The 18,233-nt window shown below is 43.3% G+C and overlaps 1 protein-coding gene across 6 annotated transcripts in view; it reads left to right on the top strand.

Annotated features, from left to right (window-relative positions):
* SLC3A1 (solute carrier family 3 member 1) overlaps positions 1–18,233 on the top strand; it is a 36,462-nt gene that overhangs the window by 9,260 nt on the left and 8,969 nt on the right. For all 6 annotated transcript variants that reach the window (XM_060169856.1, XM_060169853.1, XM_060169850.1 and 3 more), the window contains 4 exons: positions 1,846–1,971; positions 13,144–13,263; positions 15,114–15,238; positions 16,487–16,682. In XM_060169856.1, coding sequence (XP_060025839.1) covers positions 1,846–1,971; positions 13,144–13,263; positions 15,114–15,238; positions 16,487–16,682 — 567 coding nt within the window. The remainder of the gene's footprint in view (positions 1–1,845; positions 1,972–13,143; positions 13,264–15,113; positions 15,239–16,486; positions 16,683–18,233) is intronic.

Below are 18,233 nucleotides of genomic sequence, written 5' to 3'. Positions count from 1 at the left end.
GCATGGGACATACTTACACTAAAACAGTATTTGTTGTTTATCTGAAATTCAGATTTAATTGGATGTCTTATATTTTATCTGGCAACTCTACTCTTGTCCCAGGACAGTCCCTCTGCCCACTCTAGTTCACCTTCTCTCCTGCTTTCTGTGGAGCCTTTTCCTCTGGATCGTCTGTCCCCCCTCCAGGGCCTCCTTCTTGACCTCCATAAACATTTAAAGAGGCTGACTCCTGGGCATCAACTTTTAGATGACCCAAGGGCACTCAAAGGACACGTGTCAAAGCGGACTGTGTGATCTTCTCCTCCAACCTCCCGTATCCCAGGTTCCATGAATGGCACTAATGTGCAGCCTGGTGAACAGGCCTTTAGCAAGTCCTGGCACTTTCATCTCCCTAATTTTTCTTTTCCCTGATCCACCACCTTTGAAAGTGATGATGACATTAGCAAACATTTGCTAGATGCTTACTGTGTGCCAGGCTCTGTGCTAAGTGTTTTATATTCATTAATTTATTTAATTCACCCTACAATCTTATGAGTTAGGCTTTAATTCCTATTTTGCAGATGAATAGACAAAGGCAGAGAAATGTTAAGCGCATTGCCCTGGTTCACAACTAATACATGAAAGGGCTGTGGACTGGATCTAGTCTAATTTTTACCGAGTGAACATAAATTGGTCTTAATTTTACATTTCTCTAATTGCTAATGATTATTATCTAATTACACTGAGGTCTTAATTTTACATTTCTCTAATTGCTAATGATTATTTATCTAATTACTAGTTATTAATGTAGTAGTTGCCTAATTACTAATGATGCTGAACACCTTTTCATCCATTTATTCACTTGAGCTTCCACTTCTGTGGAACGCCTGTTTAATGGTTTCTTTCCGCAGTTTTTTGTTGGATTGTTTGTCCCTTTGAAATAGATTTGTGGAGTTTTTTTTTTTTTTGTATTTTGTATACTGATCTTTCTGTATACTGATATATACCGTAAAAATCTTATCCTGGTTTGTATCCAGGTGGGCCATGAGGTGATCTGGCGAGAGTATGTTTCCTCAAAAGGCATCAGCTACTACTTAGCTTGGGCCAGTTGTTGCCATGGAAATGTGGACCCAGTGTGACTAGGTCTTCCAACTAAAAAGAAAATATTATGCAAAATCCCTCAGTTTGTGAATGCTGTCCAGATGTTCTCTTTAGTGTGAAATGAACAAATGGCTCAAGACAGAGCCCTGAGGAACCCTCACACAAGTTCCTCCTTCTGGAAATGCCACGGACATGAGCATTTCTAGAAGGAGGAAAGCCACACCCATGTCAGACGCAGCTGGGAACCAACACTTGAAGTTGCTAGATTTCTTTTATTCCCGAGGACTAGTAGAGTTTTAATTTGAATGATTCTAATACTTTTCTAAGGATACAGTTTAAACACTTGCTCTCTCTGGATTCAAGCTCCAAGACCAATACAATACGTCTTTCTCCCAAATTGGCCACCATTTGCTTTTCTTCACAAACAGGATTCCAGAGCCTGGATAGAAGATTCAAGAAAATATATTAGAAATGTCTGCTCCTTAAGCTGGCCTTTGTCCTGCCTTTGAGAGCATTGGTTTCATGTTGTGGTTGTTGGGAACAGCTTCTACTGTACAAACACATCACAACCACACTTGTGGGGCATTAGGCCAGTGGATGGCATTTTTGGGAATTAATTTACCTAGTGGTCCCGCTAGAAAAAAAATTCTGGGGATTTGTGCACTCAGTCCTCAAGGGGCCGGGATGGCAATGATCATTCCTTTGTGGGCGATACCATCACAGGAACCGTGCTAAGCAACTGATTTGCTATTTTCTGTTTGCTAGTTAAGTGTATATGGAAACTCCAGTTGGCACTTTGATGAAGTACGAAACCAATGCTATTTTCATCAGTTTACGAAAGAGCAACCTGATTTAAATTTCCGTAATCCTGATGTTCAAGAAGAAATAAAAGTGAGTATAGACACCCACACAAACTTCTCTGTTACATGGGTGCTTAAATGGTTATTCGATATACTTCATGTTAAAAAACAGTAACTATGTGGGCAAAATCAAGCAGTGCAATTCAGTTCTGGGATTAAGGTGTCTGAAGCAAATACAGACTCTTAGATATGTCAGTGGCTCCTTCCTTCCTCTAACCCAAATAATCGAAGTGGGAGGGAGGCAGAAACGCCTGTTGCCTTAGCTCTGAGGTGCTCATCTGCCTGTGACAATGAGCTGGTGTGGTGAGGCGGGGCCAGAACGGGGGCTCGGGGGTCCAGCTCCTGTGTCCGGACCCAGCCCACCACTGGCTGCAGGGGGCTTCTGGGCGAGTTATTTGGCTTTTGTGTGTCTTGGATCCCTCATCCATGAAACAGGATTGATTGCAGTCTTTGTCTCAGAAAACTTTTAGGAACATTAGATGAGATAACCCATGCAAAACACTTATGTATTCACTCAGTTAATATCAACTTATTGTCTGCTCCATGCCAGGTCCTGTTCTAAGCAATGGGAATGCAGCAGGGCATCAAAGGCCTGCCCTCAAGGAATTCCCAGTATCCTGAGGGGAAGGCAGACAATTAACAACTAAATATATATAACATGTCAGGTGGTGATGAAGGCTTAGGGTAAAGAGCCTCGGAGTGCCAGGGAGAAGTTGGCTCAGAGACACCACTATATTGAGGTCCCATTTGCACAAAAACCTGACATTTGAAAGGGAGTCATGTGAACATCTGGGGGAAGAGAATTTCAGGCAGAGAGAAGAGCAAATGCAAAATTCTTTGGGGGAGACTGAGCTCCACATGTTTTAGAAACGGCCTGGGGGCCGGTGTGCAGGGCTGCCAGATACAGCAAGTAAAATTACAGGACACTCAGTTAAATTTTAATTTCAGTTAAACAGAGAAGTACAATATTTGAGACATTCTTCTACTAAAAAATTATTCACTGTTTATCTGAAACGAAGGCTTAACTGGTTGTTCTGTATGTTATCTGGCAGCCCCACCAATGCACTGCAGTGAAATGAGGGAGAGAGTAAGGGAGCTGGGGTGCAAAAACGAGGGTGGGAGCTGATGCCGCGGGGCAGTGGATACTGCTGTAAGGGACGCGTGCTGAGTTAGAGACAGGACGGGAGAGCTCCCTCAGCGCCCCAGGTGAGAGCTGATGGGGCTCACACCTGTGTGGTGGCAGTTCCAGCAGCACGTGGCACATAATTCACAATAAACATTAGCCATATTGTTGTTTCCATTATTGCTGCTGCTTCAGCTCTGATGGGCAAGAATTTAGGTTAGTGGGGTAGTGCTCTGAGGTAGGTCAGGAGGAGACCCAAACAGAACGGGACAGGTAGCCGTGGGTCCCTTTCTACAGTTCACCACATCAGCCAAATAGAGAGGATGCAGGCTGCCAAGCTGGAGTCACTGACAACACCTGCACCCCTTAGTCTGTTTTTGTTTTGTTTTTAAATAACAGCTTTATTGAGGTAGAATTCACATACCATAAAAGTCACACCTTTCAAGTGTATAAGTCAGTGGTTTTAGTACATTCACAGAGTAATGCAAGTATCACTACTGATTGCAGAACATTTTCATCACCTCCAAAAGAAACCCCATACCCACTCGAAGTCACTCCCATGGTCCCCTCATTGTCTCCCCCTGGGCCCTGGCAACCACTAAGCTACTTTCTGCCTCAAGGGATATGCCTGTTCTGGACATTTCATGTAAATGGAATCATACAGTACCTATCTAAATGCCTATGATTTGTATCTATATTTATAATTTGTATTTAACTATTTGAGAAACTGTTTTCCAAAGCAGCTGGACCATTTTACATTTTTACTAGCAGTATATGAAGTTTCCAATTTCTCTGCATCCTCACCAACACTTGTTATTGTCTGTATCTTTGATTACAGTCATCCTGGTAGGTGCGAAGTGGTATTTCACTGTGGTTTGGATTTGCGTTTCCCTGATGGCTAATGATGTTGAGCATCTTTTCATGTGATTATAGTTTGTTTGTATATTTTCTTTGGAGAAATGTCTATTCACATCCTTTGTCCATTTAAAATTGTGTTATTTGTCTTTTTTGTCAAGTTGTAAGAGTTCTTTATGTATTCTGGATATGTGATTTGCAGTTAATTTTCTTCCTTTCTGTAGGTTGTCTTTTTACTTTCTCGATGGTACGCTTTGAAGCACAAGGGTTTTTAACTGTTATGATGTCCAACTTATGTTTTTTTCTTTTCTTGCTTATGCTTTTAGTGTCACATTTAAGAACCATTGCCTAACCCAAGGTCATGAAGATTTAACTCATGTTTTCCTTAGAAGAGTTTTATAGTTTTAGCTTTTACACTTAGGTCTCTGGTCCAGTTTTCGTTCATTTTTGTATATGGTGATAGGGAGTCTAACTTCATTCTTTTCCATGTAGCTATCCAGTTATCCCGGCAGCATGTGTTTACAAAAGATTATTCTCTCATCATCGAACTATCTCAGAACCCTTTTGAAAATCAATTGATCATAAATGTCGGGGTTTATTTCTACACTGTCAGTTCTGTTCCATCAATCTATGTGTCTGTCCTTATGCCAGTACTGTCTGGATTACTATAGTTGTATAGTAAGTTTTGAAATTGGGAAGTGTGAACTCTACAACTTTGTTCTTCGTTTTAAGACTGTTTGGCTATTATGGGTTCTTTGCATTTCCCTATGAATTTTATTATTTGTTTGTCAATTTCTGCAAATAAGCCTGCTGGGATTGTATTGAAGCTATGGATCAGTTTGGGAGAGTACTGCCGTCTTAACAATATTAAGTCTTCTGATCCACGGACGCAGGATGTCTTTCCACTTACTTAAGGTCTCCTTTAATTTCTTTCAACAATGTTTTCAGTGTACGAGTCCTGCACTTCCTTTGTTAAATATATTCCTATAGACTCCTTAGTTCTAAGACTATTTTTACTATATATGTTTTCCAGAATTTAGATGAATTGCTTTGCGACCTCAAGGAGTAGGCACCTTGTCAAGGCAGCCTTGTCTCAGTTGGGAGAGGGGAGGTAGACATGGTCAGCCAGCTAACTAGGGGTTAGTTTTTTTTTTTTTTTTTTTGCGGTACGTGGGCCTCTCTCACTGTTGTGGCCCCTCCCGCCGCAGAGCGCAGGATCCGGACGCGCAGGCTCAGCGGCCATGGCTCACGGGCCCAGCCACTCCGCGGCATGTGGGATCCTCCCGGACCGGGGCACGAACCCGTGTCCCCTGCATCGGCAGGCGGACTCTCAAGCACTGCGCCACCAGGGAAGCCCCAGAGGGTTAGTTTTAAACTTCTCTGTTGGAGTGTGGACTCTCCTCTTCTCCATCACTGAAGATCATCTGCATACTCACACCCCCTCTTTGGGCCCCTACCGCTCTAATTAGGCACTTACTTTGTGCTTTACCTGGATCATCTCATTTAATGCTCAGAAGAAGCCTAACTTAAGAGATTTTATGACCATTTTACCGAGAAGGAAACTGAGGCTTAGAGAGGTGACATCACCCACCTTGGGAGTGAGGGGACAGGATTCAAACCCAAGCACTGAGATTCTGGAGTCCACATTCTTAGCCACAACTCCACACCTGATTTGAGGCAAACTACTTCTCTCTGTGTGTTTCACTTTTCCTGCATAGTTTTTAAAAAAGTAATTAATTAATTAATTTTTGGCTGTGTTGGGTCTTCACTCCTGCACGCAGGCTTTCTCTAGTTGCGGCGAGCGGGGGCTACTCTTTGTTGCGGTGTGCGGGCTTCTCAGTGTGGTGGCTTCTCTTGTTGCGGAGCACAGCTCTAGGTGCAGGGGCTTCAGTAGTTGTGGCTCGCTGGCTCTAGAGCACAGGCTCAGTAGTTGTGGCTCACGGGCTTAGTTGCTCTGCAGCATGTGGGATCTTCCCCGACCAGGGCTCGAACCCGTGTCCCCTGCATTGGCAGGCGGATTCTTAACCAGTGCGCCGCCAGGGAACTCCTCTGCATAGTTTTTGCGAGGAGGTTTTCAACTGGAAATTCATAAATGAGAATATAAACCGGTTGTTCTATCCGGCAGCGGATTTCTCCAGGCTCGTTGTAACGATGTTGATGGAGTGTCTGGAGATGTGTAGACAAGTGTGATAAATTCTGCCAAAATGTGCCAGCAATACGTAAATCCTTTCTTGGCTAACCCAGCTGCTCTCTTGCAGGCATCCAGGTAGTGGAGCACGTGAATAGGAGTCTTATTTACTGGACCTGCAGGATGAAATCCCTCTTGAGATGAATCATTATTGCCTCTGGTTGAGAGGTTAGACATTTCTGTAAGGCTGGTTTAGAAGACTTCTTATTAGAAGTAAATGAGAAAGGCTGAAAGCTGTAAGGGAAAGTTCTTTGCTCATGGAAAGGGACCTTTCACATGAAGGGGCTTCCGACACCCTCCTTCCCCCCAGCAGCACTTATCTCTGCAGCAGGTTAATAATTTGCAACGCTGAGAGTCTGTGGTGGGGAGGCATTTGGAATGAGCCCTGCTTGCAGACCAGCTTGTACTCAGAGTCTGAGCCTTCTTCTGCTGGGCTCCCATCCGATTTCAGCTTATCTGCACAGTGGGAGGCTGGCAGGGCAGCACGGAGCACCCTTCTCTCCTCTTAGTCCTCCCCCCTCCCCCTGCCTTGCACTGGCCGTTTGGGACTTGGCTCTGCTCCGAACCTCTCAGGGCTAGAGCATTTTCAGCTGGAGAAGTCAGGAGGTTTCCTTAGAGGAGGTGGGAGCTTATATTTGTCTAGCTTTTTTTTTTTTTTTTTTTTTTGGTGGTACGAGGGCCTCTCACTGTTGTGGCCTCTCCCGTTGCGGGACTCTGGACGCACAGGCTCAGCGGCCATGGCTCACGGGCCCAGCCGCTCCGTGGCATGTGGGATCTTCCCGGACCGGGACATGAACCCGTGTCCCCTGCATCGGCAGGTGGACTCTCAACCACTGCGCCACCAGGGAAGCCCCTGTCTAGCATTTTATACTTTTCTGATCACTTTGGTTTTTACTTGCCCTCCAAATCCCTTACTTGACAAATGAGGAAACTGAGGCCCAGAGAGGTGAAGTGACCAGTGGATGAGCTTTAGAGCAGGGAAGAGACTCCGATGGCCTGGCCCCATGTCTGGGGCTCAGTGTGACCCTGAAACCACCACATGGGAAGGCTGAGCCCTGGTGTAGGGGAGTAGTATGTTCATGGCAACTGGGGACTGGGAACCAAGATGCCCTCCTGGCTTAAGATGGAATCAGAGCATAAATGTTGGCTCTGCTCTGCCCCTATTAAGCATGGTATTGCTGGAGAGAAGCAGCTCAATTCAAAACAAAATTTACTCATTACCTTCTTTATAAACCAGCTCTGTGCTTGATGCTAATCACTGCATGTTCCGTATGCCATGCACTTCATTCTAAATCATTCCCTCATTTAACAGTATGTGTTGTGTATTGGCCATTCGCCAGGGTGTGATGGTTGATAATATGGGCCCATGTTGTGGCCATCGCAGGCTGTAATATTATATTATATTCTGGAGGGGGAGGTAGACAAACAGGAAATTACAATAAAGTGTGCTGAGTGGTCATGACAGTGGGAAGTAGGAGAATGCAGGGCAGGCACCTAACCTGGACACAGAGTGGGAGAGACTAGGGTACGCTTTACAGAGGAAGCAGTGTTACCTAGAGGATGAGTAAGAATGAGCCAAGAGAAGAGACACAGGTGGGAGCGTTCCCCGCAGAGAGGAAGCAGGGTCACGGCACAGTGAAGGTGCTGGGAGTTGTCCAATATGGAGACATGTTGTCTGGAGGTGGGGGTGGGGTGATAGGACGAGATGAGAGAGGAGGGTAGGAACCAGGTCATAAGCGGCATTGGAGGCCACGGTAGCATTTGGGTTTAAAAGGTCTTGGGCAGGGAAATAATTTTTGATTTGCATTTGGAAAAATCAATCTGGTTGTGGAGAAGGGGCTTGAGTAAGGCAGGTTCAAAGGTGGAGGGACCAGGGAGGTGGATGGTACAGTGACCAGGAAAGAATGGTGGGGACTTTGGGCCAGTGAGGGTGGTGGGGTTGCAGAGGCATCATCAGGCCTTAGAGAGGAGTCCAGTGTGACTCCCAGGTTTCAGATTTGAATGCTGGCTGGGTGGTGGGACTGCTTCCGGGATGGGAGACATGGGAAGAGCAGGGGTGGCGGGGGGTGGTCTCAGTCATGCAGAGTTTGAGCTCTCTGAGAGACATCCAAGTACTCAGTGGATAGCTGGATATAATGACATGGAACTCAGGGGAAGGTCTGGTCTGGAGATAAGACTTTGGGATTTGTTGACACGTGGACAATGCCCACAGAGGTCAGGTAGGTAATATCAGTGAGAGAACTGGGCCAGCTGAGGTGAACAAGGGGGCCAGTTGTCACTTAGCTCGTAGGGGTTGTTGTCATGTGGAAATGAGGGCCAGGTGTAGCAGGTCCTGCAACTAAAAAAAGTAAAAGTAAAGGAAGGCCACATAACAAATGGATAAGGTGCCACACAGGGTTCCAATTCTGACGCACCACTTATGGCCGTGTGACCTTGATCAAGGTACATCATCTCCTTGTGCCTCAATTCCCCCGATGGTAAAATAGGAATAATAATGGTACATACTTTGTGGGTTTTTTGGGGGATTAAATGGTTTAACCTTTGTAAAGCACTTAGGACAGTGTGTTGCTTTTGTATAAGCATTAACACTTGTTAAATAGTCAATAAATGATAGATAAATGAGTCAATACTGTTGTGAAGCGAAATGAACAGAGGGTATAAGATGGAGCCCCAAGGAGTATTAATATTTAAAGGAGTGTTGAGCAGACAGAGGAGTAGCAAACCAGAAGCGGAGTGTCCTAGAGCCAAGGCGTATGAGTATTTCTAGACAACAAGGTTAGTCTGTGTTGTCAGACATGGCAGAGAGATCAGGTAATAGAAAGACCAAAGCGTCAGTTGACTCTGGCAGCAGTACCCTAATCCTCACAGAATTCCTGCAAGGCAGGTATTATTTTATTGATGAGGAAACCAAGGTTTTTGGAGGTTACGCAGATAAGCTAACTCATGCAGCTGGACAGTGGGGGAGATGGGATGGTACCCAGATGGGTCAGATTCTGGAGCCCATGATCTAGGTCCTGCTTCTGGAAGAGTTAACAAAGAAGTTTACCCAGGTTTCTGGAGAGCAGTAGGGCTGGTTTACTTTCCTTGCTTATAAGCAGAGGATATGGTTTTCTCTCTGTCCTTCTGAAATAGCCTGTGCTTTCTCATTCCTTCTTGAGATGGATGACCTGGGATTTATGTCATTATCAAGAGGATGTCTTATATATCATCACATGTAAGAGCAGAGCTTTTCTCTGTTCCAAACCTGGCTTTTTGGGTAAATGGGCCCAGTAACTTCAGTCATCTCAAAAGGAAAGATTTGCCTCGAGGTATCGAGAATTTGGATATCAATACAGTAAGTCCCCTACATACGAACGAGTTCCGTTCCGAGAGCGCGTTCATAAGTCCAATTTGTTTGTTAAGTCCAACAAAATTAGCTTAGGTACCCAACTAATACAATCAGCTATATAATACTGTACTGGAATAGATTTATAATACTTTTTACACAAATAATACATAAAAAACAAACACAAAAAATAAAGAAAACATTTTAAATCTTACAGTGCAGTACCTTGAAAAGTACAGCAGTACAGTACAACAGCTGGCATACAGAGGCTGGCGTGGAGTGAACAGGCAAGAAGAGTTACTGACTGGAAGAGGGAGAGGGGGTGGCAAATGGTAGAGCTGAAGCTGCAATTTCACTCACGCCTGATGTTGATGGCGTTGGTTCTGGTTCCTTGCTGGATTCAGTTCTATCTACCCTCTTGAAAAAACGATCCAGTGATGTCTGGGTAGCAGCTCTCATCCTCTTCCCGTATCTCCAGTAAGGATACTGTACTACTGTACTCTATACAGTACTGTACAGTAAAGTACACAAAAGCACAACCACGTGTAGAGGAGGCATGCACGTGACAATGTATGCCAGACGCATGAACTAACTTACGTGATTGTACATGCGAACGCATGTTCGCATCTTTGAAAGTTCGCAACTTGAAGGTTCATATGTAGGGGACTTGGTGTAATGCTGAACTGATTCCTTTTTCACTCAGAGCAGCAAGTTGTTTAAGGAGAAAAGAATGAAAATGTGCCTGGTGGAACAGGACTGTGTGATGTCATGGGAGTTAGTCAGAAATCGGGAACACAGTGTACTGTCCCCAGAGTCCTGTTGTCCCTACATGGGTCACCCAGACCTGGCGGAACCAGGCTCCTTGCCCATTTCCGCATCTGGCCCCTGGGGGAGCTTAATTGGCATAAAGAGAGGGTTAACCATTAAAATCTGGAGCTGTCTTTTTTCACCTGGTTGAGAATAAATAGCACGAAGCAAATCTTTTTCAAGAGCAAATTGTGGATTATCTGGGTGAAAACCTCAGCGTTTAAAATGACTCTCAAAAACAAGCATCCAACTTTTGCTGTTTTGTTTCACCAAACAATGATAACATCTCTTCCTGGACTACAGTGAACATCCCTGCCGGGGCCGTGTGCCTACGCTGGCGTACACGTTCCTCATTCTTTAATGTTGGGTTAATAGTTAGCAATGCTGAGATCCCCAAAGTGAATGAGGACCCCATGAAGAAAATGAGTAGCTTTATTTTAGGAAATCAGTGATCAAAAGCTTAATGTTTACAGCAGCATGGTGTTTAATGTTTTCCCACATTTTTTCAGAGGCTGCTTGGATGTATTACAGTTATTTGTGCCCCACCCCCACTTAGAGCCTCTTCCAGTGTTCCCGCTTGTAGAGAACAGCGCCACCTGGGGGTGGACCCGGTTTGCGTGGGATCTGAAGCTTGTAAGAATTGGGGGACTTTTTGAAATGAAAAAGAAAAAAAGAGTATAAAATTAGGTACAGAAGAATGAGTGCTCATTTAGAATGAAAAGCGAATGTGGGTAGGAGCCCATGCAGTGAAGGGTCCTGAAGCTTCAGCTTCGTTAGCTTCACGCTAATTGGGCCCTTAGAGCCCACTACAAATGAGGCAATTCTGCAGATCCTGTTCTACAAATGAGGCGCCTTCATATCTGGTGACTTCTCCAGCTGAATCTCTAACCAACTGCCTTCCCTTCCCGCCATCCTGCTGCGCTGACCTCCCTGGCAAATCCTGCTCTTTCACCCCCTTGTGTAAGCTTTGTGTAACCAAAGCTCCTTTCCTTCGAAGTTTCATCGTGTCTGTGATTTAAATATTTTTGCATTAATATTTGTCCAGCTAAGGATTCTAAAAAAATCTGTGAGACCTAGGACTGTGTTTATGTTGTGTTGTATTTTGCTCATGGTTCTAGTACCAAGGCTTATTAGCTAAGTGCCTGGTCCCTAGTTGGAACCCAAATACTTATTGAATGAATGAATGAATTTGTGAAGAAGGATGCTAGATAAGAATAAATTTGTGGGTTTTGTGCCCCAAAGAAAAATTCCACTGGGTAAGGCCAGCTTAAGGGTATTTGGGTCAACTGTGGTCAAGATGAGGATTGTCAGCAGCAGAGCCTGCTCTTACATTTGAAAAAGTTGTTCAAGCTTTGCCATTCAAAACCGCACCTTGAAGAGGCTGACATCAGCCTTGTGTTCAGCCTGTAGAAACCTTTGGGAGCCTTGGGACTTCCCTGGGGGTGCACTGGATAAGACTCTGCGCTCCCAATGCAGGGGGCTGGGTTCGATCCCTGGTCAGGGAACTAGATCCTACATGCATGCCACAACTAAGAGTTCACATGCCACAACTAAGGAGCCTGTGAGCCACAACTAAGGAGCCCACCTGTGGCAACTAAGACCCAGTGCAACCAAATAAATAAATAAATATTTTTTAAAAAAGAGAAACTTTTGGGAGCCTTGAACGGCAGCACTTCAGGCTCCATATGCACATGTAGATACAAGAAACATTGAATCAAGCAAGTGATTCTGGGAACAGTCCTTATTTGGGATCTGTAGCTCTGTTCCCCTCACTAGGTGAGAATTGGCTTCTTCACTCCATTACTTTAAATTACAGGTGGTTCTGCTCTCATGTGATATACACATTCCTATAAAACCTTCCTTTCAGCAAGGATTGAGCTGAAAGGAGAGCAGGGAGAGCCACTGTCCCTTTGCAGGCTTTTGGTGGGTGCAGGAGTAGGCCCAGCTGGGAGGGGTTGGCATGCAAGGGGAGCTGAGACTAGGCCCTCTGCTTTTCAAGGTCACCTGGTCCTCCTAACTGCCCCAATACAGGCCAAGTCATCCTCTGCCTCCATGCTTGACTCATGCTGTACCCCAAACAGTCCAGAATGTTCTTCTAGAGTCACTTCCTGATCACATCCCACCAGCCAAGTTCAAGCTCTAGCTTTTCCTTGCTTGGCTGTGCCCACCCATATTAAATTTGATCTTCTCGGAGGTCCAATAGTCATGCAGAGTAATCTCCTCCCATGATTTTGAACCGTGTCCTGCCTTGTGTTAGGTAACCCTCTCATGTCTCATGTGTCCCCAACTACTCTGTAGATGCCTCGAAGCCAGGGAACATGCTGTACTTCTTTGGTGTCCCAACAGTATCACACCATGTTTGACTCATTCAGGCTTGATACCTCATTCTTTCATTCCACGACTGGTTCACTAAATAACAGTTGCTGGGTCAGTGGCAAGGGAAGCAGAAATAAAAGCTGCAGTTCTTTCCCTCCAGAATCTCCCAGTCTGGTGGAAGAGCCCTTCATGATTGGGCGCTTAATTGGTGATTTTCTCTGTTCGGAGTGACCTTGAAGGAACTGGGCATGGGGCAGATGAACTACGTTCCCAGTTTCTCCTGAGTCCCATTTTTCATTTTGAGTGGATTCTTTAAACTTTGGGAACATGCTCATAGCATCAATTACAAATGTAACATTCTGAATTCAAATATGAGAGAAGAACGGGAGCCCGTAAATGCAGTTATTCAAAGTTCATTATGCTCAGACACTGTGGTGCTAAATAGGTAAGAACACGAGTGCTGTGCTTGTTTTATATGTGGAGGTGACTGTTTTATGATGGAAGTCATTAACAGACAAGGCCTTTATTAAACCTTATGACAACTATGTGTGGTTAACGTAACCAAGTGTTTCGCTTCTTCCATGTTTAGGAAATTATACAGTTTTGGCTCTCAAAGGGTGTCGATGGCTTTAGCTTCGATGCTGTTCAATTTCTTCTAGAAGCAAAGCATCTGAGAGACGAGGCCCAAGTGAATAAGAACCAAATCCCGGTAAAGTTTTAAACATATACGTATATATGTTTTAAAAATATATTTTTAAGTAAACATATATTTATTTAAAAATGTTATATATGTATATATTTTTTCTGAAAATGTCATCAGAGTGTTGTCTTTTTTAGCCTGAGACACCACTTACCAGAGGGAAGTGTTTTGAATCATTTTCTTTAGAAAATACAGAGGAGTTTCAAATGCATGTGACCAGATATTTCCTTCCACTGCTTCCTCCTGAGTGATCCCTATAGGAGTCCCTCGAAGGCGAGGTTTCTGGAGGGCATGGACAGTGTGGACTCCACCGGAGGCCATAACTTACTCACTGTGATTTTGTCAATCACTCAAGCTCAGGGTAGGCGGCCTAAATTCCCCAAGTGCTTTTGTAGTCATTAAAGGACACACAGGTAGAAGGGAAGGGAACTAACACTTGCTGAGTGTCAGTTGTATGCTATTTGTTGTATCCATTTAACTCTCTCAACATCTTGTGACGTTTCATGATCCCCATTTAGCAAATCTTAGAGAAATTAATTTATCAGGGTGACAGAGGTGATAAACAGAATTCCACCCAAGCCTGCTGCAGAATTTGGGCTCTTTGTGCTTCCACCAGTGGTTCTCAACCTTCCTCCCATGTCACACGTGAGAGAGTAATAATCCCATGCCCCCCTCACTCCTCTAGTTGACCACCATTCTACAGTCTCTCTGTTTTCAATGGCCAAGTAGACAGTAGTCCTAAAATGCATTCCAAAATAACGGATTTATACATTTACACAATGAAATGTCAAAATAAATGAATTATAGTGACACAGCAATATGGGTCAATCTTAGTGACATAATGTGCAGCAAAAAAATCTAAAATTATTATATATAGCTGCATGGGCTAATTATGAGACCATGTCATGAACCAAAGTTTATGATTAAGCTTTTTTTGTTGTTGTTGCACATGATTTCCAGTAGAAAGGAAAAATGAAGGGGAAAAAAGGTTGTGTATTAGCCAGTTGTCCCAAAGAGAAGCACTTATCCTTGGAGGAGAAGAAATCTCAAAATAACCTTGCTAATTATAATCAGATGTCCTAAGACAGGCATATGTTTCCAGTCAAGACAAATGATCAGAACAATGGGTTTTGTGTGCTACCCAAGAAAAACTTAAATAACATGTAATTTCCGGAAGACATCTAAGATTTCAAAAAACTTCCCTTGATCTAGCAAGGGAAAATCACTTATAAAAAAGGGGTCCACTGAATGGATAGCAACTCATGGACTCTCTAGCCTGTCCACGTCCTAACCCAGGACTTACAAACTGAGCCTGTATTAGACATAATCTTTTACTTTGATTCCAGAAGATTACTGTAACCCTAGGAAGGCAGAGAATGAGTATCACAAAAAATTACTAAAACCCTGGAAAAGTATAACGGTAAGAATAAAGGACAGAAATGGTAAAGAAACAAATTTAAATGCATGATATTAATAGTTTTGTAAGCAGATAATGTAATAATACACTCTATATTTAAGATAATGTTTTGTTTGCCTTTAAAAATGTCTGGTGTATTTGGGACAATAAAATGTTTAGGAGGATTTTATTAAATACATTTGTAATCAGTATTTAGGTGTTTGGTAAAATTTAACTTGTTTACTAGATTTTAGTTAATAATTTATACACAAAATGAAACACTAATAGTTTCTAATGTTCTTTTCCATCCACAAATTCCCTTGAGCAGCATAAGTCCTAGGACCATCTTTGAGCATGTGGTCTCAGCTTGAGCCCTTTGAAGAGACAGTTAGTATTCACATGAGGCCAGCTATGGGCATTTGACATTTGACATGATGGTAACCATGCTGTCCTGTTTTCAAAGGAGACAGTCACTCACTACTCGGATCTGTACCATGACTTCACCACCACACAGGTGGGAATGCACGACATTGTCCGCAGCTTCCGGCAGACAATGGACCAGTACAGCAGGGAGCCTGGGAGATACAGGTAACCACGGGCGCAGTGTGTGATCTGCACTTTATCCCTCATAACCAAGCATTCTTAAGAGATTCAGTTATAATTTAATAAACCGCATAATTACAATGTATCATAACTCAGTTATGCTCAGGCATATATATATGGTATATATATGGTATAGTCTCTCACGTTCCTTAACTTTGCTGATTTTGTTTCCTTTTGTAAAATGAAGCAAATCCCACAGTACTTATTCACAGGAATTTTGTGAAGATTAATTAAAAGATAATATATTATCCAAAGGTTAGTCATTAACCATTACTATTTTTTATCATTATTTGACCTGTTAGCATGCAAATGTTCCAACTAAACTGTTAGCTGTTAGGTTAGTTAACATGTCTCAGTTTTCTCAACAATTAAAAAGTGATGATGACACCCCCATAAGGTTGTTGTGAGATTACATGAGATAATGTCTGTGAAGCACTTAAAACAATGCCTGGCACATAATTAACACTCAATGAATTTAGCTCTTATTGTGTTTATATAGATTACCCAATAGAATCAGTGGAAAAGGAGTTCAAGAAATTTCTTCTCCTTAAAGTAGGTCCTCTGATCACTATTCCCACTTTACAGATGAGGAGACTGAGACTCTGAGCATGCAGGTAATGGTCACTAGGTAGTGGCCGCAGAGATGGGACTGGAACTGAAACACGCGAGCTCCAGATACTATGTAACTTATCCATTAATGTAATGTCTCAAACAGCTAAAACCAGCATTGATGTGGGTCATTTCAGGCTAATATGTCTTCCCTGAAGTGTTTGGTTTTCAACAACTGAGTGCACCCCAATAATAAAGTGAGACTTTATAGGGATTCCAATACAAGGGGAATTTGGGGGAACCCCTCTTACCTTATATGCAGACATATACTGTACATTCTAAGTGGAGTGATGAGAATTGCTAAATAAAGTCTTCCTACAAGTTACTGAGTTTCATTCAGAGTTAGAAAGAAAAGAACAGTATTGACTGAGATCCAAACGTGTTTCTTTTAGACATGGCTTAGTATTAAGCTAGTCTTTGGGTTTAATATGAGAAACTGCCAGGTGACCCAGTGTGCCATTTCTTAGTCATCTGGCTTGATTCTGCTTCCTAGTGAGCCCTAGCCAATACTGTTAACAGTATGCATTCACCTCCCAACATCCTGTCCATGAGACACAGCAGCTGCAAAGCACTTTCCCAGTCTCCTGACAGGCCCTGATGTCACTGCACTGCCAACTCTTACAGGTTCATGGGGACTGAAGCCCATGGAGAGAACATTGCCAAGACCATGATGTACTACGGTCTGCCTTTTATCCAAGAAGCAGATTTTCCCCTCAACAGTTACCTCGGTAAACTAGACATGCCTTCTGGGAACAGTGTGTTTGAGGTTATCACATCCTGGATGGAAAACATGCCAGAAGGAAAATGGCCTAATTGGATGGTAAGTCCTTATGCGCAGCTCAGCATACGGTGCTGGTGTGCTTGCTGAATAGTCCTCTGAAACAAGGGGCACATTTGTCTCTAAGTGACCTTCACCTTTCCTTTATTTTGTGATTTAGTGAGCCAGATGCATCCCAGCTCCTGACCAGGTTCTTGTCATTCTTCATTCTTTTCCTTCTGGTTCTGAGACTAGATAATTTCAACTGGTCTGTCTCATTTGCTGAGTCCTTGGCCAGTTCAAATCTGTCCAGCCCGTCTAGGGAATTTTTCACTTCCTTTATTGTATTTTTCAACTAATTTTTTTCATAATTTCTCTTTATTGACAGCATCTATTTGATAAGGCATTGTTCGCATACTTTTAAAGAATCCTGTAGATGTTGTTTAGGTTTTTGAACACGCGTATAAGAGCTGATTTAAAGTCATTGTCCACTAAGTCCAATGTTTGGGTTTCCTCAGCCAAGTTTTCTGTTGATGCTTTTCCCCCCTCTGTATGGGCCACACTTTCCTGGTTCTCTGCATGTCTTGTATTCTTTTTTGTTGTTGTTGAACACTGGATATTTTAAATAGTAAGTATAGAAATTTTGCAAATCACATTCTCCCCTCTCCAGTGTTTTGTTTCTTCAGTGACTTTCTTGGATTAATTCTGTAATATCTGTGTTACTTGTTGTGTGTGACCACTGAAGTCTCTGCTTGGTCAGCTAGTGATTGTTAAGATTCCTTAGATGCCTTGAACCTGTAAGTCTCCCAGCCTTTGCTGAGGGCTGTGTGCGGGGTGGGCATGCTTTCAACACTTTGGCAGGCAGCTTACAGCTCCGCCTTAGTCTTTCCTTTCTGCTTGAGTTTCAGGGTTAGCCAGAGGGGAGAGATTAGATTCTTGGGGCTTCCCTGGCTACCTGGGCAGCCCTGTGCATGTGTGTAGGCTTCTAGATTCCAGGAAAATGTCAGAGCCTTTCAAAGCCCTTTACGGTCATCTTATTCCTAACTTTAAATAAAGTTTTTTGGTCAGTCTCTGTTTAGTCCAGGTTGGTAACACCACCTCAGGCAAGTATTGATAATCAATTGCTGCTGATTGTTTTTGGCAAATGCCTTGGGGATAAGACAATCTGCACAGTTAGCTTTGAGTCAGATCAGATAAAGAAAAAACCCAACCAAAAGTGAGCTGCTAGAAAGGTCGAACAGTGCCAGTTCTCTAGAGATGGAGCTTTTGATGAACTCAAAACCTATTTTGGTCCTCCAGTGGCTACTAGGCTGCTGGGTTTTACATTTTCTGTTGGTTTTCAAGGCTATCTTGAATCTGAGGGGAGGGGCATGAGATTATGGCCAGTTAAAATGATACAAAGCTTGCTCTTCTGAGATCCAGCTGTTTTTCTTGAACACTCCTTGTATTGTAAGCCTTTCATTTCCAAGTTCTGAAAAAGTGGATTTTTACAGTTTTTGCCAACATTCTCCTTGCTTTCATGCTAGAGATTTTTGGAGGTCCTTACTCCACCATTCCAGAAGTACCCCCTCTCTATACAAATTTTATAATGTAGTTGTAGCACGTTTTTTCATA

This window comes from Lagenorhynchus albirostris, chromosome 13 (assembly GCF_949774975.1).
Source record: "Lagenorhynchus albirostris chromosome 13, mLagAlb1.1, whole genome shotgun sequence".
In the NCBI taxonomy this organism is placed as follows: domain Eukaryota; kingdom Metazoa; phylum Chordata; class Mammalia; order Artiodactyla; family Delphinidae; genus Lagenorhynchus; species Lagenorhynchus albirostris.
Note: the sequence above shows the minus strand (reverse complement) of the source record. Positions and strands in the feature narration are given on the sequence as shown.